The 25,457-nt window shown below is 42.7% G+C and overlaps 2 protein-coding genes across 6 annotated transcripts in view; one reads left to right on the forward strand and one right to left on the reverse strand.

The window, feature by feature from the left end:
- LOC110188791 (uncharacterized) overlaps positions 1-25,457 on the forward strand; it is a 50,588-nt gene that overhangs the window by 19,378 nt on the left and 5,753 nt on the right. The gene's annotated exons all lie outside the window — the stretch shown is intronic.
- Positions 15,079-25,457, reverse strand: part of LOC110188792 (congested-like trachea protein) — a 43,512-nt gene continuing 33,133 nt past the window's right edge. For all 3 annotated transcript variants that reach the window (XM_086836574.1, XM_020958649.2, XM_020958647.2), the window contains 2 exons: positions 15,413-15,592; positions 15,079-15,357 (listed from right to left, as the gene is read on the reverse strand). In XM_086836574.1, the coding sequence (XP_086692700.1) occupies positions 15,170-15,357; positions 15,413-15,592 (368 nt within the window). In that variant the 3' untranslated portion in view covers positions 15,079-15,169. The remainder of the gene's footprint in view (positions 15,358-15,412; positions 15,593-25,457) is intronic.

Raw genomic sequence — 25,457 nt, forward strand, 5'->3', positions numbered from 1 at the left:
GCTGAGATAAAAGCTTACATCTTTCTCTCGCACTGTTTTTGTTTTGATCGGTTCCTTCGCCACTCAAGTCAATTTCCTTTTTATTACTTGCGCGTTGCTTCATACGACTTATTATTATTTTGAACATAATGTCAACTTGCTATGCCACGGATTGCCCACATAGCCGCAAAATTACTTCGCGGCAGGCCACCGTTTATTGTTGGCTGTGCACTAATGCCGCACACCCTGGCTGCGCCGATCTTGGGCATTGTTTGTAGGGGGGCGATCCTGCCGCTGAAGATCCTGTCTTGTCAAATGTAGCCCAATGGAAATTCCCACGTCGCAAGCGAAGGTGAAAAGTAAAAGACGGGGGCGTCGTGGGCAAATCAAATGGTCAGCTTTATTGCGCTGCATACATAAGACTAACCCTAGCTTAAATGTAAGGGCCGCGCTCACGACCGATAAGCTACGCTTAACAGTGCGAGAGCGGGCCCGAGAAGTGGAGCGCGAACAAGCCGTCCCTCAGCTCGCTTAGCAGCGAGCGAAGCTCGGGAATTCGGGAGCGGGCGTTCGCGAACATCGAAGAGTGGGCGCGGGAGCGCTTAGACTAGCCCGATGAGCAGTGCTCGAAGAGCCGACTTGCGGGAGTGCAAGAGCGGCCAAGGCTTTGGAGGCTCGGTGGACAGAGGCGGCGCCGCGGCCGCCGCGAAGGGCCTTCTGACGTGAACATTCTCCCCCCCTTGCAACTACTCGGGTTGCAACATATTCGTCTTGTATAACTGCCGCGTTCTGCAGGGGGTCCTGGCTAGCGGCGGAAATTGCCTATGCGCACCGGACTGGAGCGGTGGACGGAGGCCGTGGAGTGGCTGAGGAGGGGAGGGGAGAGGCGCATGATCCTAGAGGTGAACGTCGACGTCGGAAGCGGATGAAGCTCGGTGGCAACCTCGGAATCGGTTGGATTGGACCTCTGATCAGAGCGTTCGCGTGGTGCGAAGCGGTGGCATCTTCTCGAAGCGGACTGGAAAAAAAGTATCATTTAGAAGAGCGGTCAGTAAATAAGCACGGAGTCATCCGATGCTGCGATCGGGGTGCGGGAACTGGACTTCCCGGCATATGCAGGAGCGTGTGGTGATGCTGATTGCACGTCTTGCATCGGTCACCACTGCGGCACTTGCCTTGGGAATGTTCGTGGGCCAAACAGTTCGAACAGTAGCGGTTGGTGGACACCGCGCGGAGCCTCTTCTCAGCACTAAGCCTGAGGAACTTGTGGCATTTTCGAAGCGGATGGACTCCGCTGCAGACTCGGCATGGGTAGGATAAATTACCTCGGGAACGTCTGCTCTTGATGTCGTAGGGTACCCAGTAATTGAAGGCGTTGGGAGTAGTGATTCGGGTGGAGAACGCGGATATCCTTTGGATCGGTGCGGTTACTGGGCTGGAAGGTTCAGGAGCATTTTGAACACTGGAGGAACAGCTTCTGGGATGCAGCAGGGTGTGATGCCGTCTGCGGCATGTACGGCAGGAGTGGGCACTGGGGCAATCCCGCTGCTGATGGCCTCGTGCCAAACAATTCAAGCAGAGTTGCTTTCTTCGGATGATATTTGACCTCTCGACTACGGTCATTTGAAGGAAACGGGGACATCTTCGCAGGGGATGGTTTTCCCTGGAACATAGGTCACACCTTCTGGGTCTGGGTGTTGGAGTCACTCTGAAGTCGGAAGAATGGAGCCGGGGCGCTGGGGCCCTCGGAGTTGACAACTCTGGCGGAAAATGCCTTGAGTTGGTAGGCGAAACGTCGTCGATGGCCTCCAGCGTACGATGGAGCTCGGTCAGAAACGCGTCTAGCTCGTTCCAAGTTGGAATTTTGTCCTTATTGTGAATAGATTGCTCCCACTTGGAGAGCGTGAGCCTGGGGAGCTTCGCGGAAACCATGTACACTAGGAGGCAGTCCCAGGCTTCGACCTGAATGGCGGTCATCTCTAATGCCGCTAGACAACTCTGGATAGTGCCTTGCAGCTCCCTTAGCGCGCTGCCGGACTCTTGGGGGATAGCCTGAATGTTGAAAAGGATTTTCAACTGGCTGTTGACCAACAACCGCCGGTTCTCGAAGCGGTCGGTGAGGCTTTGCCAAGCTGCGACGAACCCCTCATTGGTGAGCGGGGCTTTGGAAACAATGGCGTGCGCTTCGCCAGTTGTCTTGGATAGTAGGTGGAACAATTTCTCCACCGGGGTGAGACTAGGGTTGTGGATATATACCGCCGTGAAAAGGTCTCTGAATGTGGGCCACCGAAGACAGGCACCAGCGAAAGTTTCGGTGTCCACCGGTGGCAGGCGACAACCAGCGGACTCTGGGACGGACGAGTTTGGGGAAATCGGCACGGACTGAGAAGATCCCTTTTCCATCAACTGTTGGAGGTCGGCACTACATCTTTCGTAGACCGAGAAACAATGCTCATATCTGGACTGGAGCATTAGCCTGCTGGTGTTACTCTCACCGGATGCCGAAATAAGATCCGAACAAATATCGTAATCCCTTTCGACCTTTTCCCACAGTGCGCGAATCTGATCGCGACGCACTTTACACGTGGAAGGAGAGGGCTGGGCGGTTTCTGGGGCGTCTAGAGGTTGGATCTTTGCCTCGAATTGACTCACACGGTCTGTCGTGGCAATAAACTTCCTCAGCGCTATGTCGATGGCGGTTTGAGCCATTTTTGTAGTCGAGCAGTGGGTTTTAAGTTAATCGGAGAGGGTCGCGGAAATGCGGACTGGGATCTTCCCAAACGGATTGACGGAATCGGCCGTAATTAAAATACAGGAATAATTTTAATTCGAAATTAAAAAGCCTTGTGTATTATAGAATATATAATATATTTCGGACGTGGAGGTTTGCTTATATTTTGCTCAGAAAATTGGGCACGAATTGTGGATGGATCCCGTAATAAATTAAATACGAATTTAGGAACGTATTGGTCGGAAGTAATTAATTGTTGCCAAATTTATTGATCACGGATGAAATGGTCGAAATAAACCCTTGGCTTTAGTTCGAGAGAAAAACCTCAGTGGGTCATGCCGTCGGCAAAGCCGTGCGGAACTCAAAAGAACCCAGAGGAAAAAACAACACGACCGTTGCGGCGACTCAGTTGAAAGGATTGAATTAAAAATTAATTAACTTAAATTAATTAATTAAATTCAAATTCTGGATCTATTAATGAATGTTTAACTATGAGCCGTAGATGTTTAATTATTTAAACGCTAGGAAGGTAGAATTTAAAAAACAAACATCCGTTTCTGGTCGCGGAGAAGAGCTCACTGGGATAAGCCGTCGGCAAAGCAGTGATGAGTGAGGGACCCAAAGAACTTAAGGGGTGGCAACAACACAGCCACCCACCAACACTGCGGCGGTTAAATCGAAGACAATTAAAAACACTCGTTTGTGTTTGGGTTTCGATGCTCAGCGCAGAATAGCGCGAAGCTTGTATGTATGGAGGTATGTGTGTAAATTTGTATTTCTTTCACCTAAATGAAAATAGGATAAATAAAATTCGGATAATTTTAAATTTTTGGCTCACGAAATTTCCTTAAAATTGTAGGTGGCGGATTTTATCTCGTCGGCACTGTTCGGCTGTGGAAAGTATGAGTGCAGGTGCTTGTACACGCTCTAGGCACAAAGAGGAGACGAAAAAAAATTACAAATAATTACTTGCCCTTATGCGGGCGTGGGTATATATGTATGTAATAGCTTGGATCGGTCAGCGCAGAATAGCGCGAAGCTTGCCCAATATATACGTATGTATGTAAAAAAAAAATTGAAATAAATAAAAACAGGATTTATAAACTTCGGATAATGTTAAATCCTTGGATCACGAAAGTTGTGGAAAGTTGTAGATGGCGGATTTTGTCTCGTAGGCACTGTGCGGCTGTGAAATGTATGAGTACAAGTGCTTGTACACGCTCTAGGCACAAAGAGGAGACGAAAAAGAAATGACCAATAATAACTTGATATGCCCTTATGCGGGCGTGTGTATATACATATGTATGTATGTAATTGGAGATCAATGCTCAGCGCAGAATAGCGCGAAGCTTGCCCAATATATGTATCGTAAATTGAAATAAATAAAAAATAGGATTTATAAAATTCGGATTATTTTAAATCCATGGTTGACGAAATCTGTTTCTTGAACAACTGTAGGGTTTGTATTGGCACAGTGGAGCGTCGAGAAGTGGACTGTATTGAATTGTGCGAACAGAAAAGTGTGTATGGATACAGCATACAAAAAATATCGTGACAGCGGCAGACTGTTCGGCGATCAGGGTGAATTCCCGAAACAAGCGCACACCGGCTGGCCAATATTAATTATGCCTTTCTTTTTGAAACACAATTTCACTGTTCACGGAGAACTTTTTTTTGCACGGAAATACTAGCACAAGTTTAGAATGCGTGTGTGTGTATGTGGCTGCACATAGGCCTCGACCGTTGGCAAGTGGATGAACAACGGGGAATCGAAGAGACGGCGAGGAGGATGGCGGCGCACACAAAACGGACACGGATGGAAAATTTCGAAGTTCGGAGGCGAATAGAAAAGTGGAATTTCTCACTACCGTGGTGTCAGGAAAACTCGGACGGGGAGTTGACACGAACGAAAAACAATAAATTTTGCAGCGGTGCGACCGAAATTAAATGTTCGGCCCACTGTCTAAGACCGGCAGCGAGAACAAGACGGAATCAAGCATATACTTATCTCAGCGGAAAAATCACCGGGAACTGCTGGTGAAGGGACGGAAGGATATCCTCATCCGGCTCGAAGGACCATGTTTGTAGGGGGGCGATCCTGCCGCTGAAGATCCTGTCTTGTCAAATGTAGCCCAATGGAAATTCCCACGTCGCAAGCGAAGGTGAAAAGTAAAAGACGGGGGCGTCGTGGGCAAATCAAATGGTCAGCTTTATTGCGCTGCATACATAAGACTAACCCTAGCTTAAATGTAAGTGCCGCGCTCCCGACCGATAAGCTACGCTTAACAGTGCGAGAGCGGGCCCGAGAAGTGGAGCGCGAACAAGCCGTCCCTCAGCTCGCTTAGCAGCGAGCGAAGCTCGGGAATTCGGGAGCGGGCGTTCGCGAACATCGAAGAGTGGGCGCGGGAGCGCTTAGACTAGCCCGATGAGCAGTGCTCGAAGAGCCGACTTGCGGGAGTGCAAGAGCGGCCAAGGCTTTGGAGGCTCGGTGGACAGAGGCGGCGCCGCGGCCGCCGCGAAGGGCCTTCTGACGTGAACAGGCATGTTGGCCCGCGCATCGCCGACCGCATACGAGATCATGCTGGCTTGGATTGGACGTGCCCGAGCTGCCTTCATATTAAATCCGAAATGCGGATTTTTATGAGACAAACTCATTTAGAGTTTCAATCTTTGGCGGCTGGGAGGATTTGGATTCAAGGATTTGGCAAGCCGTTTCCAAAAAACGGAATCTTTTTTTAAAACCATGAAACTGATAAGTGTCACGCCAAATAACAACACGGGACCTATTCCTAATAATTTTTTGCCTGTTGCAGACCCTGCGAGCCCTCTTTTGCTGTTTAGCCCACGCAACCCACCAAATGGTCATACCACGGGTGTTGCTGATGACTCAGCCGCCGATGTCGCCGCGTCGGGTCAAGCAGCGAATGCTTCCCCTTGTCCTGGACTAGCTGATATCGTCGCATCTCCAACCATGCAGCCAGTCAACATGGCGTCTACGTCGCATGCTGCCGCAGCAAACAAAGCCCTGCTGGCCTCGAACCATCTGAAGGATGCTCACTCTGCGATTGGCCCGGCGGTCATCATCGCATCTCCTCTGACTTCTAGTCCCAGAGCTCAACTTTCAACTATCTCTGGTGTCGCCCCAAGGAGTCCGGCGCCTCTTGCCGGCGTTGCCCCAAAAAGGCTAGTTTTTGTCTCTCGCCTTAATCCTGATGCAACCGTGAAAGATGTCGCGATCCACTTGAGCAAAAAAATGAATGTTCCTTTAACTTAATTCCCTGTCTCAAAGTTCAATTTTAAGCAGAAACGAGATATTTCCTCTTTTAAAATTGCACTTTCCGACACGTTATATAGTAAGGTTCTTGATGCTTCCGTATGGCCCGTACATGCTATTGTTCACGAATATCTTTACAAGAGCAACCCACGGGCTGGAGTGCCCCTGACTCCCTCAACCAGGCCTCCAAAAAACTAATTAACTCGTTTTCTTTGCATTATCAGAATGCTCGTAGTTTGTTAGGGAAACTTAGCAAGCTGCACGCTAATAGTGCCTCCTTCGATGCCAACGTTATTTCTTTCACCGAAACGTGGCTTAACTCCTCTGTTTCCGATTGCGAATTATTCGCTGGCAACTATATTGTCTATAGGCGTGACCGTCAAATGCGTACTGGCGGCGGCGTTCTTATTGCCGTGAAATCTGACCTTATTTCTGGACTGGTTCCCACAACCTACTCAGATAATATTTTGTAGTTTGTTGCGGTTCGTGTTCAAGTTCACGACTATTCTCTCTATGTATCATGCTCTTACATCCCACCCCGGTCTGACGCTACTATTTATCTACAGCACCTGTCCTTAATCCAGGGAATTCACTCAACTCTGGGTGTTAATGACCATTTAATAGCTATGGGCGATTTTAACCTTCCTTCCATATCTTGGTTGCCATCACCAGACACCAATTTTCTGGTTCCCACTGCAGCTCATGACTTAGTCCAAGGTCTTATTGACCTTTCTTTGGGCCAATTGAACTACGTCAAGAACTGTAGTGATAAAATCTTGGACCTTATCTTTGCGTCCGAGTTCGCCAACGCCCTTGTCTCAAGAATTGACCCTATCTCCTATCCTGAAGATGCTTATCATCCCACTCTGGAGATAATTCTTGAAGCGTCGTTTCCTTTACTTCCTAGTCCAGAAGTTGAACCGACAACTTTTCGCTGCTTTCGCAGAGCTAATTTCAATGGCATTAACTCCTATTTATCCCTAGCTGATTGGACTTTTTTGGATTCTCTAGACGACCCCAATAACATGGTTATGCGCTTTTACGATATTTTATATTCTGCCTTTTATGTCCCATCCTTTCCTTCACCTGACGCGTCTTACAAGCCCCCATGGTTTTCTCGTCGACTATCTTACCTTAAAAACTTGAAGTCGAGGCTTCACAAGAAATTCACTAGGACTGGGTCACAGGTGGACCTTTCTAGATACTTGACAGCTCGCACAAAATTCTTAGCCCACAATTCTGTATGCTACAGAAACCACCTAAATCGGTGTAGGGATGAGTTCCAGGCTAATCCTAAGCAATTTTACGCGTTTGTAAATTCAAAACGAAGATCCCAAAATTTTCCTTCTTGTCTTCATCTCAATACTGAGTCCGCGTCTAACGAGCCTGATATAGCGAACCTGTTCGCAAAATTTTTCCAGTCTACGTACTCATCCATTGGCTACAATACAACCTCTTCGTATCCTTATTCTCTTCCACTTTCTAATTCCATTTTCATGCCCGCTATTTGCGAAGACGATGTTTTTCAGAACCTCAAGACACTAAAACCTTCCTTTTCTTCTGGTCCTGATCGCGTTCCTAGCTGTGTTTTGAGACACTGTGCTGGTGCTTTATGCCGACCTCTGTCAATTCTTTTTCAGATGTCGCTTCGTCTTTCATTTTTCCCAGAAAGTTGGAAGGAATCTTTCATCATTCCTCTCCATAAAAAGGGCAGTAAATCGAATATCGAAAACTACAGAGGTATTGCAAAGCTTAGTGCTATTCCAAAGTTATTCGAACTTCTGATTACTGCGCAGCTGCAGCACCAATGTCGGTCAATTATGTCCCCCTCTCAGCACGGCTTTATGAAAAACAGATCAACGTCTACTAACCTTCTAGAATTTTGTGCTGTCATTAGAAACGGTTTCAAATTAAATTTTCAAACAGACGTTATCTTCACCGATTTCAGCAAGGCTTTTGACTCGGTAAATCACCTACTATTACTTAGAAAACTTACGCTTCTTGGTTTCCCTGCTTTATTGACTAACTGGATTGCAACATATTTATCCAACCGTAGTCAACGTGTTGCCTTTAAGCGCTCTCTCTCAAACCGGGTTTTTGTTTCTTCTGGCGTTCCTCAAGGGAGCCACCTTGGGCCACTTCTGTTCGGCCTCTTTATCAATGACTTGCCTGAAGTGGTTCTACACTCAAGTGTGATGATGTACGCAGATGACGTCAAACTTTGTTTGCCATTGACGAATTCTCATTCACACAACCTTTTGCAAACTGACCTTAATAACATGCAATCCTGGTGCATTAATAATCTCCTCTTTCTCAACAACTCCAAATGCAAATTTATGTCATTTTACCGGGAGAATTGCCTGCTCGCCAATTACTCTATAGGTGCGTGCGATCTTGAACGCATTTATACGGTAACAGATCTCGGAGTCCTATTTAACCACACCCTTAATTTTAATGACCACATTGGTCTAATTATTAGTAAAGCTCGAGGGGTTTTCGCCTTTGTTAAGCGATGGTCAAAGGAGTTTGATGATCCTTACACATTAAAACTTCTCTGCCGCGGCGTTATTTTTATACTTAAGCTACTCAATGGTCAAATTTGCTCCACGTATTTATTAAGCAAATTACGTCTCGCAGTCCCTTTAAGGCCTTCTCGTCATTTTCGTCCAATAGCCCTTAACGTTTGTAAAACGAATAATGACGAGCATGATCCTTTCCGTGTTCTATGTTCCATGTACAATAAGTACTATTTTCTGTTACATGTTGAATTGTCCTACGAGTTAAATGTCCAAAATCTGTTAACCTACCTATCCTTACCTCTGCCAACTTGATGTGAGTCGGAGCACATCGTTAAAAAACACTCCCTTTTGTTGTGCAGAGGTAAGGGTACAATATAATTTTAAGAATGGCAGTTCATTGCTATTTTCTTTTATAAATAAAATAAATTCTTAGGTGATACTATAGCCCGAGAACACAGCCAATGGAAGTCTCTTTCGTGCAAATTCTAGATATCAGGGTATACAGAATCTATTAAATTTTCCAAATTATGGAGTATTTGGCCTAGAGACTTATCCAGAAGAATGTCACAATGACCGCTTAAATTTGGAGTTTGAAAAATTCCTTCCCCAAGTTTTAGCAGTTGCTGTGGGAAATCGCTATCAGTGATTCCATGAAGATGAGCTCTCATATTTGTCCTTAATTTTAATGTTTCAATCGTAGTCCATATGGGAGACTATTTCAAGCATGCCTTGATGATATCTGCTCGCGTGCCTCTGTTAATAACGGGGAGAGTCTGTCGAAAATCTCCAGCAAATACAAAAGTAATCCCGCCCATGACTGCAGAGGAGTTCCTTAGATCCTGTAAGGTTCTGTTCACGGCCTCTATATGTGCTCTATGGGTCATCGTGCATTCGTCCCACATAATCAATGAGGCGTCTTGTAGTAATTTACCAATAGGTCCATTTTTGCGGATGGAACATGTAGATTGTTGTTCAAAATTGACGGATAGTGGAAGTTTAAAAGTAGAATGATCAGTTTTGCCATCCTTTAAGAGAGTTGCAGCAATTCCTGAGGAAGCAACTGCTATTGCTATCTTCCCTGATTGTCTTATCTTAGCAAGTATCAAATTTGCAAGAAAAGTCTTTCCCGTTCCACCAGGTGCATCCAAAAAGAAAACTTTTCTTTTATGAATGACGCTATCGACTATAGTTTCAAAAGCATGTCTTTGATCTGGGACTAACTTTTGCAGGTTTTCATTGATAAAAGCGGTCAAATTATTTGTATCATAGCGATGAGTCATAGTCTCTGCTGCATTGCTTTCTGTACGAACTGATGATGGTAATCCGAAATCACTTAGGCTTAAAACATTTCTTTCGCAGATCGATCCATACTAATTCGAAGGTTTTGCCTTGTGACTTGTTAATTGTTAATGCGAAAGATGTTTTTACCGGAAATTGAAGACGTTTAAATGGGATTGTCATATCATTTTGGATCATCGGTATCCTCGGTATATGAGCTAGTTGACTACCTGCTGGGCAATTTTTGTAGCGGTGGTATTTTAATTTCTTTTTTTCAATAAAAAAACGCTTATTGTGAAATGACTGTAATAGTTAGAGATATGCTGCCGCTGATTTTTTGTAGATAATGGTGTGTTCTAAAAAAATGTAGTATATCATTTTGTTCTGTCATCAATAGTTTTCGCAGCGCACGCGATGTAAGGTAGTTTTTTTATATTTTTTTAACACCTTGGATTACGTTATCGTAATTTTAGTAAGGATGCCTATTTTTTTTTAAATAAAATATAGCCTATGTCACTCAGGAATGATGTATATTATATAGTCTCCCGATTTTGATAAAATTAATATCTCTATATATATCTCTAATTTGATAAAAATTTGTTTACTACTGAAAGAGTTTTAATTTTTGTTCTAAAATTAGTTTCCGATCGTTTCTATGCAGCTATTTGATATGATCCGTCCCGTTCCGATTCATAACGAGTGAGAGTGCATAAAAGACTAATTATAAAGTTTCTTTCAGATAGCTTTAAAACTACGAAACTATTTTGCTTGATCGACTCGGCTGTTAATGCTGATCAAGAATATATAGATATAGTCGGAGCTGACTCCTTCACTGCGTTGCAAAGTTCAAAAAATTTAATACCCTGCAAGGGTATAATAAAGGGACAAAAACAACTTATACATGGCCACACTAAAAGCAACTAGAGCAGTGTATGATAGGAATCTTTACTTTAAGGAAATAATTCAACAATTGGTCTTAACGACCCCTAAAAAAAACATTATATACTCACGTTTCATTTAAAATTTTCTCCTTTAATACATTGCACAAACAAAAAATGCAATTGTATTAACCACCACTTCAGGTATGCAGAAGAGTTTGGTGACGATTATCAGTCACCAAACAGAATCTTATTAATCTATTAATCTTTATTCTCTCCAAGTGAAACGACGTTTTTTTTCTTGCATTCTTGATTTTTGTTTAACTTTGCAACTATCCACAGGAGTTTCAATTTAATATTCTATATTGTGTTAAATAACTCCCCTTTTTCTTTGTGCCTTTCCCGTTTATCCGTTGCTTGTGCCGTCGTGACTGCATAACGTTTCTTGTTTACTCCCACGCTCTCAACTCAGGCACTCTCCCTCATTACTGCAGGTGACATTACAATCGGCTGCTGACTGTGCGTCATCATATTACATGCTAATTGCAATGGTGTTGTAGCTCGGATTTTTTACGATGAAAAAAAACATCGGCGCTACTGCTGTGGGGCCTGTCGCCAGGTAAAACCAGAAATGATTTCTTTTATGCGACAAACCAAGAGTGGTTTTACAAACATATTATTATTATTCTTTAGTTCGTCCGATCTTAGAATTGGGTTTTTGCGTTCAGAGCCCGCCCGACATCCCCTAGTGACTTAATCAGGTGAGCTCCGAAGTGAAGCGCTGATTTGGTTGAATGCTGAGCAGTACTCCGGTGTCTCCTGCCCTTCCAATTTATTGCCACTTCTGCAGTATGGATTATAGGATTGCCCAAATTGTAATTGGCTAGTTACTTCAAATGATCGTGAATTTCTGTCTAAACTAAGTCTGTTGTGTTATGTAAGATTTCCTCTGACCCTTTCCTGGTCAGCTTTTTAATTTCCTGGTATGTCTTTATGTCCGAGTACCCAACCCATTTGTACCCTGTTATCCTCTGCTCGTCTAATTAGTGCCTCATTGCATTTGGCCACTAGTGTCGAAATAGTCCTTGGTGTTGCTAGGGATTTGTTGGCCGCTTGGCTATCTTACCTCGGTATTCCGGAGATATCAATTTAATGAGAGTTTGACAGTATTGCGAGAACCTCCGCCTGAAATACAGTCGCTGACGCTTGGAGGTGAGAGGACTGTTCTACTGCCGAACCCGGCTCCTACCCTGCGGCTCATACTTGAGAGAGTAATACCTCATCCGGCTCGGGTACACTCCCTGTTCTCCATTCTTCCCTTGTTGGGTATATCGTGGTATATACATTGCCAAATTGCAGTGTTCCTGATGAAATGCTCTATTGGGATAATATTGGGAATGACTATCAGCGCTTCCGCCGGACATGATTTTTGTGCAACCTTGGCGGCATCTGAGCATGCAAATTTCTGAATTCTTATAAACTTCTGGATGTTGTGATGCCCCAGTGTTTCCCGAATATTCATGTTTTGTGTCCATGACAGCTTATTGCGATAGTTCTTGTTTTTAATTTGGGGATCTTTGTTCATCTTGTGAAAAGCATAAGCTCCATTTTTTATCTGGGTTAATGTCCAATCCACATGCATTTGCCCATGCATTTAGTCTAGTGAGTGCCCATGTCATTAATTCGCGTCGGGGAATGGTCGTGAAGTCAGTAGGACAACGTCATCTGTGTATGCTACCACTTTTACTCCTTCACTGTAGAGTGCTTTTAATATGTCATCCATGTTTATCAGCCAGAGCAGTGGAGGAAGAATTCCACCCTGAGGTGTACTTCTTCACAAATCTTGTGTAAGGAGTGCCACTCAGTTTGTCTCTTATCCGTCTACTGTTAACAGTGCGCAGATCAAGGTTCTGAAGCCTTCTTCAATTCCGATCTTGTTGAGGGGCCTCAGAATGGAATCTGCGTTTACGTTATTGTACGTCTTAGAAGGTGGCCAAAGTATAATTTCTGAGAAGCAGAGCCTTTTCTCCGTTTTACCTCTGTGGGTATCTAGTATCCGTTCCAGTGTTTTTATAAGAATTGTGGTCAGACTTAACGGCCTGTAATCCTTGGCTTGGATGTGTTCCCTTCTACCTGGTTTGGGTATGAAAACTATTCCTGCTTCCTTCCACGAAAGTGGTATGTGTTTTTTTATATATGTTTTTGTTGTCTGCAGGATTGTTGGTATGATTCCGTCCCGACCCAATGGATTGTTTCAATAGTGACTATCTCTTCCACTCGTATCTGTTGGACTGCCCTTTGACTCTCGTTTTTCCAGGTTCTTCTATCTGAGAAGTGTATATCCAGCAGGATTTGCAGTGACTTTTCTACTGGCGTCGTTCGTGTGCCGTCAGGCCAGTTTATAAGTGTACCATACTTAGCGTTATTTTTTATTCCTTCTAGGGGTTCGCATTAGCTGCTCCAAGGGTGCTCCTTGGACGGTCGCCAGTCTTTGGCTTCGTATTTAGCTTGTATTGAAGGCCTTCCTTACCTTTTTTCTGAGTTCGCTGAACTCTTTGCTCCACCATTGTGGGTATGTCTCCTTCGAGAGAAGATAAAATATTTGTAATCCTTGACGTCCTTGTCAATTCTTCTGGGGTGGACGGAACCTTGATCCTTCTGTTTTTCACCTTAGACTGTTTAATTTTTCCGTATTTTTCACGGTCAGTATTGCGGGGATTGCGTTTTGTTGCTATCCTCTGTATCGGCATCGAGATTTTATGGTCTGATTTTATGGTCTGAAAAAGACTGGTGTGTCGAGACCTTTAATTTTCCTATCTTATAATTGCTGTGCTCCATTTGTGGAGTTATGTCTAGGACCTCTTCCCAGCCATGAAATTTTTCCGTACTTAGAAAAATTAAGGTGGATGTTTCGCCCTTGTAACAAATAGAACCGTCATGATATGTAATACTATCGAAAAGGGACTCACCCCTCTCGTTTCTTTCCTTACTTTCCCACAGTGTGCCTGGCGTCTTCTCAGCACCGGGGGCGCCGGTTCGTCGTGGACCAAGTAGCCGGAGGCTATAAGTATGGTTGTCCCGTCCGCTGCTTCAAACCTGGCCACTGCTAGATCTGAGTTGTGAAGGTTTCCTCGGTCAGCCTGTCGAGTTGGCCATGGCCATGCCAGAGATTTGACCGTCCATAATCCATGACTCTTGTACTAAGCCGATGTCTATGTACTTCTGTCGGAAAAGAACAGCAAGTTTTCCGCAAGCGTGCGAGCTCCTCTTGTCTTAGCAACGCACTCTGCCAGGAAGTTCCTCGATGACTCGTCGTCACTCCTGATCACCCGCCCCCTAATCATATCTAAGGAGTAAAAGGATGGTCTCGGACCAAATGGCTTGATAGTAATTTCCTTGTTACCATCTCAGACAGTCTGGTCTCGACCTCCTCTTCGGAGCATATGTTGATGGTTGTATCATTTGGGGAGTTACCACTGGTCACCGAACTCGACGGAGTGAGCGTCTCGTCATCCAAGCGCATCATCGTCGATTTCGGAGATTAGGTGGGGTTTTACCTCCCCCATAGGGTCCGAATCGGATTTTGTGTTGTGCTAGGGCATTGTGTTTAGGGCATTGAAAAAGGTTGACCGTGGATTAGCCCCACAGACACGGCAAGGCCACTTCCAACCTAGGGTTGCCTGGCCCTGGGTAAGCTACTTTCAACCCCAGCTGGATTAGCCCCTCAGCTGCGAGCCCTATAGTCAGAGGGCACGGGTCGATTTACACGCCTGACTTGAGGGGAGGCTTTTCATGACTTACCCAGGTCACGGAAGGGGATAGAATCATTGGGTGTGGGAGTCAACTAGAACGTTTCCAGAATGTACCGCGCGGAGGACCTTCTCCGAGGAGAAGGTGGTGTTTATCTATTGATAAATATCTGCGAGTCGACTTGATGCACTACTCAGCCAAGGAACATATATCAGCAAAAGCTATGCTGATCTTGCCTTGGTCTGATGCACCCTTACGACCCGAACTATGCTAGGCATTACTTTTATTTATAACCTCATCCATGGTGATGAACTACTGATGAACTACTAGATCCTATATACCAAAAGTTTTGCACCATCGTAGAACATTCTTTTAATTTTTTAATTTAATTTTTAACATAAATATGTATAATTTATATTGTATTAATTCCTAGTCGTTGAAGTTCTATCTTCTCATACTGTTGCTCTTTTGTCGCTCTGCGGTTTAGCATTTGTCAACTGCTGATCTCTGCTGCGTTACTGCTTTCCTTCTACCACTGATCTCTGCTGCATTACTGCTTTTCTTCAACTGTTGTTTCTCTGCTGGTGTACTGCTTTAATTTTGCATTCCTACTACACTATCATACATACATAAATATTAAAGTAGTAGTAAATAAAGGGTCTCGAATACTTTTTATTTTTAAATATTTATTTAAAATCACTTTATCACTTAAATAAAGCACTTTAAACTCATTACACATCCCAACAAAAACTTGTTGTAGTTAAAATGATGGCGCTACAACACGGAAAAAATTATTTGCTAACTCAATGCCAAAGAAACAAGCAGCATTGGCGGGGAATGCGCGAATCATTATTGGCGTAACACCACGATATAAAGCAAGGGGACCATCTTTAACAATCAAGTCTTTGAATACGCTGCGAATTCCATGCTTGTATGTTCCCTCTGGTGCTAAAACGGCACAAGGGTTATAATGTCTTATTTATATGTAATATATTATACTCACCTGATTGCAACCGACTCTTTAAAACATCTGCCGGCATTCCTAAAATCCAGTATGCCATTCCGGCAACGCCACCAGCAAAAATAGTTGAGGCTGTGCTAATTTGACCAGTTGGTGATGTACTTTTAGCCACGTCCTGAATATATTCATATACCAAAAAATACAAGCCGTTGGCAGGCAAATCTGAAAGGCGTATTTTTGATGTTATTATAAGGTCTGCTTCGGTTTTTACAGTTTATTTTTTATTTCGATTCGGGTGAAATCGTTCGATTTCGTTTTTATCTTTTTCAGTTTTCACTTTATTTTTGCTACCGGAATGTTTCGTTTTCTCATCGTTTATTACTGCTTGACTTGTTATTTGGTCAAAAGCTAATACAAAATAAACCTTTTATATTTGTAATTGCTTACACTTTTTTACCCTTGCAGGGTATTATACTTTCATTCAGAAGTTAGCAACGCAGTGAAGGAAGCATAAAGTATATATATTCTTGATCAGCATCAACAGCCGAATCGATCTAACCATAACCGTCTGTTCTTCTGTCCTTCTGTCCATTATCATATAGCTGCCATTGGAACAATCTGAACATTTTTGGAAAAAAATTATAACTTTTTCAATTTAAATCAGAGATTTTCATCATATATATAGATATAGCCATATTATATTATTTTACAATTTTGTGAAATATTTTATAAAAATCGGACTTCTATATCATATATGATAACATATCAAAAATGATAACTTTTTCAGTTTTCAATAGATTTTCATCAAACTTGACCTGCCATACAAACGATCGTTAAATATAGAGGAAAATGCAGGCATTACTTAATTGTTTTTTAACATAAATATATATAAGTTATATTGTATTGATTCCTAGTGATCGAAGATCTATCTGCAACGGTATATAACCTTCGGCGTGCCGAACTTTAGCTTCCTTTCTTGTTATATATAAATTCAACCCTAAACAGTTGTTTCCCACACAAAACGTCTGCTACATTTTTCACAGTTTTAATTCCGGTGGTCTCAATTACCTTGTTACTGCATTTTTCCCATTGAATAATATAATTAAAAGCCATTAATATAAACAACATTTTTTAAAGATATTAATGCTTTATTTTACATTTAAAGTCTTGTTAACTGGCTGTTTTATGCCAGAATGTCAGAATGATCTATTGATACTACGGAATAAACTTCAATAGACCACTGAGTAAACTAATATTTCCCTTATTCCCTTATTTTGAGACCAAAAATTATTATTAGAAATGGTTTTAGTTCACCAGATCCTTTTTTGTTAAATTTATATAAAAATAGGCAAACCAATTTAAACCAGTCGAATTTGAAGCAAATTTGAAACATTCGACATAAAATCATTTCTAGCTATACGCACACTTTTCTTTCTGGCTTGATTAAAGCTGTTATTACGTTATTACGTAGTCACGATTCAGGGAGTGGACTACCCTCTCATTTTAAAAAGATCTATTTTTTAACTTAATTTTGATGCCGATATTCTTACGGTCATTTTAAGACATCGGGCTTAAAAATATCTCATTACTTGTAGATTCTTAATCCACTAGAAGTGAGCGCAGGCGGTATACCTTAGAGTACTTTCTTTATCTTCTTTTGCCTTTTTCTCAAAACTACGTTTTTTAAACTGGCGTCTGGATCGATTCTGTTCAAATTTTTACACAGCTTCCCTATAACGTCCTCTATGGCATGCCGTAATATTTTTTAGATATATTTTTTTTTAAGTTATAAATTTTTAAAACAATAATTTCGTTTAAAAAAAGTTTATTTTTAAAGTGCTCCCATTTGCCAAAAACGGCTACGCCATTCTATAGCCGTATTTATTTAGTTTATACAAAAATGTTGTATTTGAATTTCAGATAACAAATGTGTTGTGCAGCATGTACACCATACGACCATTCTCTAAAAATTCCTTTTTTTGACTGGCTATATCTCCGCCATTCGTAATTCTTTTTTTTTTTAAGTATTTTTTAGTTTAACAAATGTACTTTGATGTACTAATAAATAAAAAGTTGTTTTCTTAATAACTGCCAAAAGGAAATTTTAAAAAAAACCCTCCAATTTACAGGCGTTCAGGGTGGTCAACCCCTTTAAAGGGAACGCTGAATCTAATATCTGTTTATGATTCACAGGGGAGGTTTTTTGTTTAGTTCCAATAATGACATATGTATATGATAAAGTAGTCGTTTTCATAAAATTAAACAGGAAATTATAAAATGTATATCTTAAATTAACTGAAAGTATGTTGAGAACTGAATAAGTTATCATTTTTTTCTTACAATTTTCTGATCGTTCCTATGACAGCCATATGAAATAGACGTCCGATCCAGCCCGTTCCGACTTTTATTCTAGTAGAAGCATATATGTAAAGGAGTAACTGAAGTTTTATTCCGAATGATTCAAAACTAAGTGGCAAGTTTGTGTAGAAACAGACATTCGGACACATATAGATTGACTCAACTGTTGATGCTGATCCAGAATATTTGTACTTAATATGGTCGGAAATGTCTCCTCACTGCGTTGCAAACTTCTGACTAAAATTAAAATACTCTGCGACGGTATAAAAATCACAGCTTTCAGAAGCTAGCTAGCTTTTGACAAACAGCTGTTTGCTTTGTTTTAAGACTGAAATGAACGCTAGAATCGCTGCGCAAGAAAATGCAATCCAAAAGAACTTAGTGGCTCAAAGAATGGAATTTCAAGTAAAGGGAGGAAAATAAAATTTGTGATATACTTATTTTCAATTCTTATCAAACAAAGCTAAAAATAGGGTTTTGAAAGCTAGTTAAAAGCATAGACAATTTAAGTTGAGTTCGACTAGAAATTTTTTATAATTCTAAAAAAAGATTTGTCAGTTTTAAAATTTTACTTTGGAAAATATACAGAAAGAATAGATTTCGGTACCTGTTCTTCATGCTCATTAAATATCGTAGAAATCTTTTTGTGAATTTCTAACTGCTCTGGCCCTGAGTGCTGAGTGGAAAATTAATGTAATCTGCTTTCCTTATTTATGAATTTACTCCACTCCTAACATGTTAAAAAAGAACAATTTTTTTAGCGTTCAGTGGATAATTGTTGTATTAAATTTTTATTTTATTTTTTTTAATTTTTATTATCTCTTTGTCTGGTATACTTTTATTAATATTTTTCACATCAATAGTTATTAACCAAAAAGTTAATAAATAAGAAAGGAAGCTAACATCGGCACGCCGAAGTTTATATGTCCTTGCAGATAGAACTTCGATGACTAGGAATCAATACAATATAAATTCTATATATGTATATATGTTAAAAAACAATGCAGTAATGCCTGCTTTCATTTCATTCACCTATTCATATTATATTAACAGTTTTACATTCACAGATTTTGCTATATGATATAGTCGTCCGGTTTTTATTAAATTTGATACAAAATTTAAGACTAATATAAAATGGCTATACCTCAAATTTGATGAAAATCTGTTGAAAACTGAAAAAGTTATAATTTTTAATTGTATTAATTTCTCGATTGTTCCTATGTGAGCTATATGATATATAAAATACATACATAAAATGTTACACAAAAATGTAACGTAATATAAAATGGCTATATCTCAAATTTGATCACATTCTGTTGAAAACTGAAAATGTTATAATTTTTTGTAAAAATTTTCCGATCATTCCTATGGCAGCTATATGATATAGTCTTCTGATCCTCCCCGTTCCGACATATATACGAATGAGAGTAAATAGAAGACTAACTACAAAGTTTCATTCAGATAGCTTCAAAACTGAGAGACAAGTTTGCGTAAAAACGGAAAGAAGGATAGACGGACTGACGGACAGACGGACATGGCTAGATCGACTCGGCTGTTGATCCTGATCAATAATATATATACTTTATATGGTCGGAGGTGCCTCCTTCACTGCGTTGCAAACTTCTGAATGAAATTATAATTGACACTGGTTCAAACCAAAACCACATCCAAAACCAACAAGTTACACAGACAATTAATACAATCGGACCACAAATTAGTGATACATGACCGAATCAGAAAAATTAATTATAAATCGTCTCGTTCAAAGTCACAAAAATCTTTTTGCCGACCTCAATACAAAACTTCCATACACAACCAAAGTATTAGCTGAAATCAGAACTTCCTCAGACTCCCTGGTGTGTGGAAAATACCACCCATACCTAACATCGTTAAGACAAGAGGTAGAAAAACAAATAATCGAGATGCTTAAAGAAGGCATTATAAGGCCCTCAAAGACCGAAGAAATTAATTACAGATTAGTAATTGATTATAGGAAACTTAATGCACTTATCGCACAGCTTGAAAACAACAAAAAATTTTCGGTGTTAAATCTGAAGGTTAGTTTCTATCAGATACCATTAAAAGAGACGGACATAGAGAAAACAGCAATTGATGTAAATGGGGGAAAATACGAATTTACAATCTATTTTCCAAAAAGCTATACAATACATTTTGAGAGAACACAGGAAAATCTGCTACTTTTACGTAGACGACATTATAGTCTTCAGCAAAGTTGAGGTAGAACATGGCCAAAACCTTGAGAAAGTATTGTCAACCCTTCAGAATGCAAACATGAGAGTCCAAATAGAAAAATGCCAACAATGGCAAAACAAAAAAAAAATTAATTTAAAAAAATACGTTAAAGGACCTTCGTTCCTTTTTGGCATGACAATTTATTACAGGCGTTTCATTAAAGAATATGTTAAAAACCTTTAAACATTCTCCTAAGACGCGAAGAAGGCGGTACATCAAAGACCAAGTCAAAAAAGAACCGCAATTAACTTGGGCAAAGAAGCTATAGTGGCATTCAAGAAACTTAAAAATACTCTCGTCTTCAGGAATGTAACTCTTGCATACAAAGATTTCAGAAAAGAATTCCAGTTGACTACAGGTTCCTTCAGCTATGTAATAGATGCAGTATTAGAGTAAAATCATAAACCAGTATCATTCACATCGCGTCCCCTACCGAAAACTGAAGAGAATTATGCTACAAACGAAAGAGAGATGCTCGCAATCGTTTGAGCCCTTCAAAGTTTAAGACAATATCTTTATGGATATTCAAAAGTAGTAATATACATTGATCATCAACCCTTGAGTTTTTCAAATAGCATAAATAACCATAAACCAAAGCTAAAACGCTGAAGAGATCTCATTGGTGAATATAACCACGAAATCAGGTACAAGATCGGAGTTGCTAATGTAGTGGCAGATGCAATGTCTCGAGCCCGCGCAGAAATCATATAATATTCAATCAATTCAAAATCTCATATTTATTATATTATTTTTATTTGCTAAACGACTTGCTTTAATACTCCAATACACGCTCCTGGCCGTCTTGCCGTTGTCCGAGCACCGCCCCGGCACCGTGGTTTGACGCGTCGGCATCCACGATGAATATCCCATCGGGAGCGGGAAACGTTAGTACCGGGGGCGTGCTTAGTTTGATTTTGAGCGCCTCGAAGGCGCCGTGAGCAGCTGTTGACCATGTAAAGGAGCGCTTAGCTTCCGTTAGGTCATGTAAAGGGCGCGCAATTGTGGCGAAGTCCGGAATAAACTTCCGATAATAAGAACATAGCCCTACAAAGGAACGCACTTCCTTTTGGTTTCGATGACTTTTCGAACCTTCTCTGGGCACGCTCTTAAGCCCTTGCGGCTGACAATGTGGCCCAGATAATTAACCTCGGTCCGAAAGAAATGACACTTGTTGGGGCTCAGCTTCAGCCCTACGCCCTGCAATCTATCGAAGACTTGCTGCAAGTGGTCCAGGTGTTGCTCGGCGGTACGAGAATGTACGATGATGTTGTCGAGGTACACCAGGGTGAATTTCCTTGTAGAACCGGAGAATAATCCGTCCATCAATCTCTCAAAGGTGGCTGGCGCGTTGGTCAAGCCAAACGGCATTACGTTAAATTCGAACAGACCAGCGTCACACGTAAACGCGGTCTTAGAGTCCTCGTCCACCTCCACTTGCCAGTAGCCGCTCTGGAGGTCCATGGTAGAGAACCAGCAGGCTCCGTGCATAGTGACGAGGATGTCATCCATTCTCGGTAGGGGGTATGAATCTTTGACGGTGATGTTGTTCAGACGACGATAATCCACACAGAACCGTTTGGAACCGTCCTTTTTCTTTATTAGGACAAGCGGCGAGGCCCATGGGCTGGTAGACGGCCGAATTATGCCTCTAGTCTTTATGTCGGCGACGAGCTGCTCTACCTCGCCTTCCGGGCCATCGCTATGCGACGCACTGATTGTTTAATGGGACGAGATTGACCCGTGTCTATGACATGCCGGGTTAAATCGTTATGTCCCGAGTCATCGTCGTTTCGGGCAAACACCCGAGGGAAGCGGCCGATCAGTGCCGTCCATTTTGGGTGAAGGTGGGCCGGCAAATCCTGGGGCACCTCTGCGTGGGGGACTACTCCGTCCCCGTCTACTTCTGGGCTTGATGCGGGCAGGGGTTCCACGGGCTTCTCCTGCCCCACTATCATTTGCGGGGGTAGCAGGTAGTCCTGTGCGCTAGGGTTCACTAGGTGCAGGGTGTTGGTATCTTTTTAGGTGTCCACCAAAGTGCTGCCTATTAGAACATGGGGTGGCAGTTGAGAACTTCTCCCACGTTCCAGCAAAGCCAGAGGAAGCAGTTTTTCCGACCTGCACCGCACTGCTACGTGGGTGTCGCTTTGTGGCGGGATACTGGTGGGTGCAGTCGAATAAAGCTAATTTTCGATGCTGGGTATCCGGAACATATAGCGGCAGAGATCCCCACCGGAGTCGTAAGTAAGACTCCGGGAGGAGACTGGGCCGGCCATTTCGTTTCTGCGCGGGCCTCGGTTTCCTCCTCGGGGTGCGCCGATGTGATCGGCTGCAGGCACGGCGGCGACGGTCATCACGGCGGCTGCTGGGCGTCGTCGACATTGTGCTTCGATGCGGCAGGCCATGTCCAGAGCCTCGGTCAGCGATCGTGGATTGCTGCTGATGATAGGGACCTGGTATCCGGTCCCCCGGATCCCGTCGATGAAGCGTTGCACTATGATGCTGTTGTAAGTCGCGGGCGGTAACTCGCCCAGGACGCATCTCCCTAAACGCTCCAGCTCCATTGCGAAGTCCTCGAAGGACACTCGTGGTCCTTGCATCCGATTATGAAAGGCGTGATATCCGGCATGCTTGCCGACCGTGAAATATTCGCGCATGCCGGCTGTTACGGCGTCATACGAGCGAAGAGTGGCCTCTGGGAGGGTGGCGTGCAAGCGCTGGGCACGCCCCCGAAGGCTTGTATACAGCTTCCGGCACCTCTTCCTCTTTGACCAGTGGTATTCCTCGCCCATGTCGTCTAAAAGGCGCTGAAATTCCGGCCAGGGACGGGTGCAGTCGAAGACGGGCGGTAGTTCTGCGTCCGACACCTCCAAAATTCCCCAATGTGAGGTTAGGTCGCACGCTGTAGGCGGCGCAGAGATTGGTGCTGCACCTGGCCCGGTATCCATCCCTCGATGAAACACCTGCCGCGCCTGTCCGGAGTCCACGTTCGATGCCTCAACGACGCGCGGGGTCGTTGCAGAATGTCGATCGTCCCCGGCTGACGGCATGCTACCACAACGGAGAGCCTGCTGGCTGCCGTTGCTTTCAGAACGGTTACCCAGCATAGTCCTCTCAAAAGTCGCAAACTTCTTGGAGCGACTGATCCGCGTCCACTTTCTGCTCCATTCGCCGGAACGAGCGATCCAGTTCTCAAAGGACCCAAAACAGTTTTATAATTTCGTTAACACTAAACGTAAGCCTAAAACAAATCCTTCCTCGCTTTTATTAGAAAATACTACCGCAAATAATGATCAGGCAATAGCCGATCTTTTTTCGCAGTTTTTTCAAACAACCTATTCAAGCTCTTCGTATCTACACCAGACTTATTCCTACGACATACCCAAATCAAACTTAATTTACTGTCCTAGCCGAAACGAAAGCTCTCTCCTGTTAGATCTCCATCGTGTCAAGGCAGTTTATTCGGTCCCGACGGAATTCCTGGCTGTGTGCTCAGGTATTGTGCCGACGCCCTGTGCTATCCCCTTCTGAAATTGTTTACCTTGTCCTTAGAAACCTCCCACTTTCCCATTATTTGGAAGGAATCGTTTATTATTCCTCTCCACAAAAAAGGTAGCAAACTGGATGCCAGCAATTATAGAGGAATCTCTAAGTTGTCGGCCATCCCTAAATTATTTGAAAACGTTATCACCCCTCACTTACAGCACCTTTGTAGATCGGATATTTCTCTATGTCAACATGGTTTTATTAAGCGAAGATCAACAACAAGAAATCTTTTGGAGCTCTCTTCTTATATTATAAAGGGCTTCCATAATAATTGTCAGACAGATGTAATCTATACTGATTTCAGTAACGCATTTGACTCTGTTAAGCATTCTCTCCTCGTTAGAAAACTCGATTCAATGGGTTTTCCACGTGATCTTCTTAATTGGATCTCAAGTTATTTGAATGGCAGGACGCAAAAGGTCCTCTTTAAGAATAATTTATCCAATGTTCTAAGGGTCACATCTGGCCTCCCGCAACGAAGCCATTTGGGACCCTTATTGTTTACATTATTTATAAATGACCTGCCCAAAGTCTTGACTAACTACAGAGTGCTTATGTACGCGGATGACGTCAAGCTTTGCGTGCAATACAATGACGTTGCCTGCCAGTCGGATTTACAAACAGATCTTAATAATTTTCAAACTTGGTGCCGTGTAAACTTATTCAACTTAAATGGCTCGAAATGCAAGCTAATGACATTCTCTCGTGTCGCTCCTAAGCTTGCTACTTACACGCTGAACGGCTGCTCTTTGGAAAGAATTAATACAGTTGACGATTTGGGCGTCCGCTTGGACCCAAAACTTGACTTTATTGATCATATTTCGTCTATGGTGAAGAGCCAGGGGTGTGCTTGGATTTATTAAACGGTGGTCGAAGGAATTCAATGACCCCTATGTTACTAAATCCTTATATACTTCCTTAGTTCGTCCTATCCTAGAATATGGATGCTGCGTTTGGAGCCTCAGTACGGCGTCCATAGTAAACGCATTGAGTCGGTTCAAAAGAACTTTTTACTTTTCGCTCTACGCGGTTTAAATTGGGATGCAAACCAAAGATTACCTTCCTACTCTAGTAGACTCCTATTAATAAACTTGCCGTCCTTAGCCAATCGTAGAACGATGCTAGGGATAACCTTTATTTTTAACCTTATCCATGGTGATGTGGAAAGTGCGGACTTGTTGAGTCAGCTTAATTTACATGTACCATGTAGAACCACTAGAACCTATATCCCATTAGTGTTGCGCCACTGTAGAACCTCCTTTGAACTGCATGAACCTTTTAGAGTGTTATGTGCAAATTATAATGATTTGTACACACTAATCTCTAACGTAAATACGATTCTCAAATTAAAATCTTTAATACTAACACACTTAGTAAGCGTGGAAGATAACAATCTGGCAGCACACCAGTAGTCAATTTCCTCGTATTCTGTCCTATATTTTCCATTGCGCCTACTAACACCAAGCCCAAACAGGCACGTGCCTGGTGTCATACGGGCCACTTAAATGTACTGACCTTAGTGCATCAACGTCCAAGAGAACATAATGCCGTTTGGCATGACCAACTCGCCAGCCACCTTTGAGCGATTGATGGACACATTATTCTCCGGTTCTACACGGAAATTCACCCTGGTTTATCTCGACGACATCATCGTACACTTTCGTACCGCCGAGCAACACCTGGGCCACATTGTTAGCCGCAAAGGCTTACGAGCGTGCCAAGAGAAGGTTCGAAAAGTCGGATTGGATTGGACCCGCCACCGTCGTCCAGCGTCACTCTGACTGAGTGTACGAGATCCGCTCACCGAGGAAGCGTACCACTAGGACCGTTCATGTCAACCGCCTGTCACCATATCGGGACCCGAATCCCGAATTACTCGGCAAGGAGGCTCGAGTCTGAGAGGGGGGTAATGTAACGAAAACCGCCAGATTCG

Source organism: Drosophila serrata, unplaced genomic scaffold (genome assembly GCF_035046125.1).
Source record: "Drosophila serrata isolate PLE 108 unplaced genomic scaffold, ASM3504612v1 contig_280, whole genome shotgun sequence".
In the NCBI taxonomy this organism is placed as follows: domain Eukaryota; kingdom Metazoa; phylum Arthropoda; class Insecta; order Diptera; family Drosophilidae; genus Drosophila; species Drosophila serrata.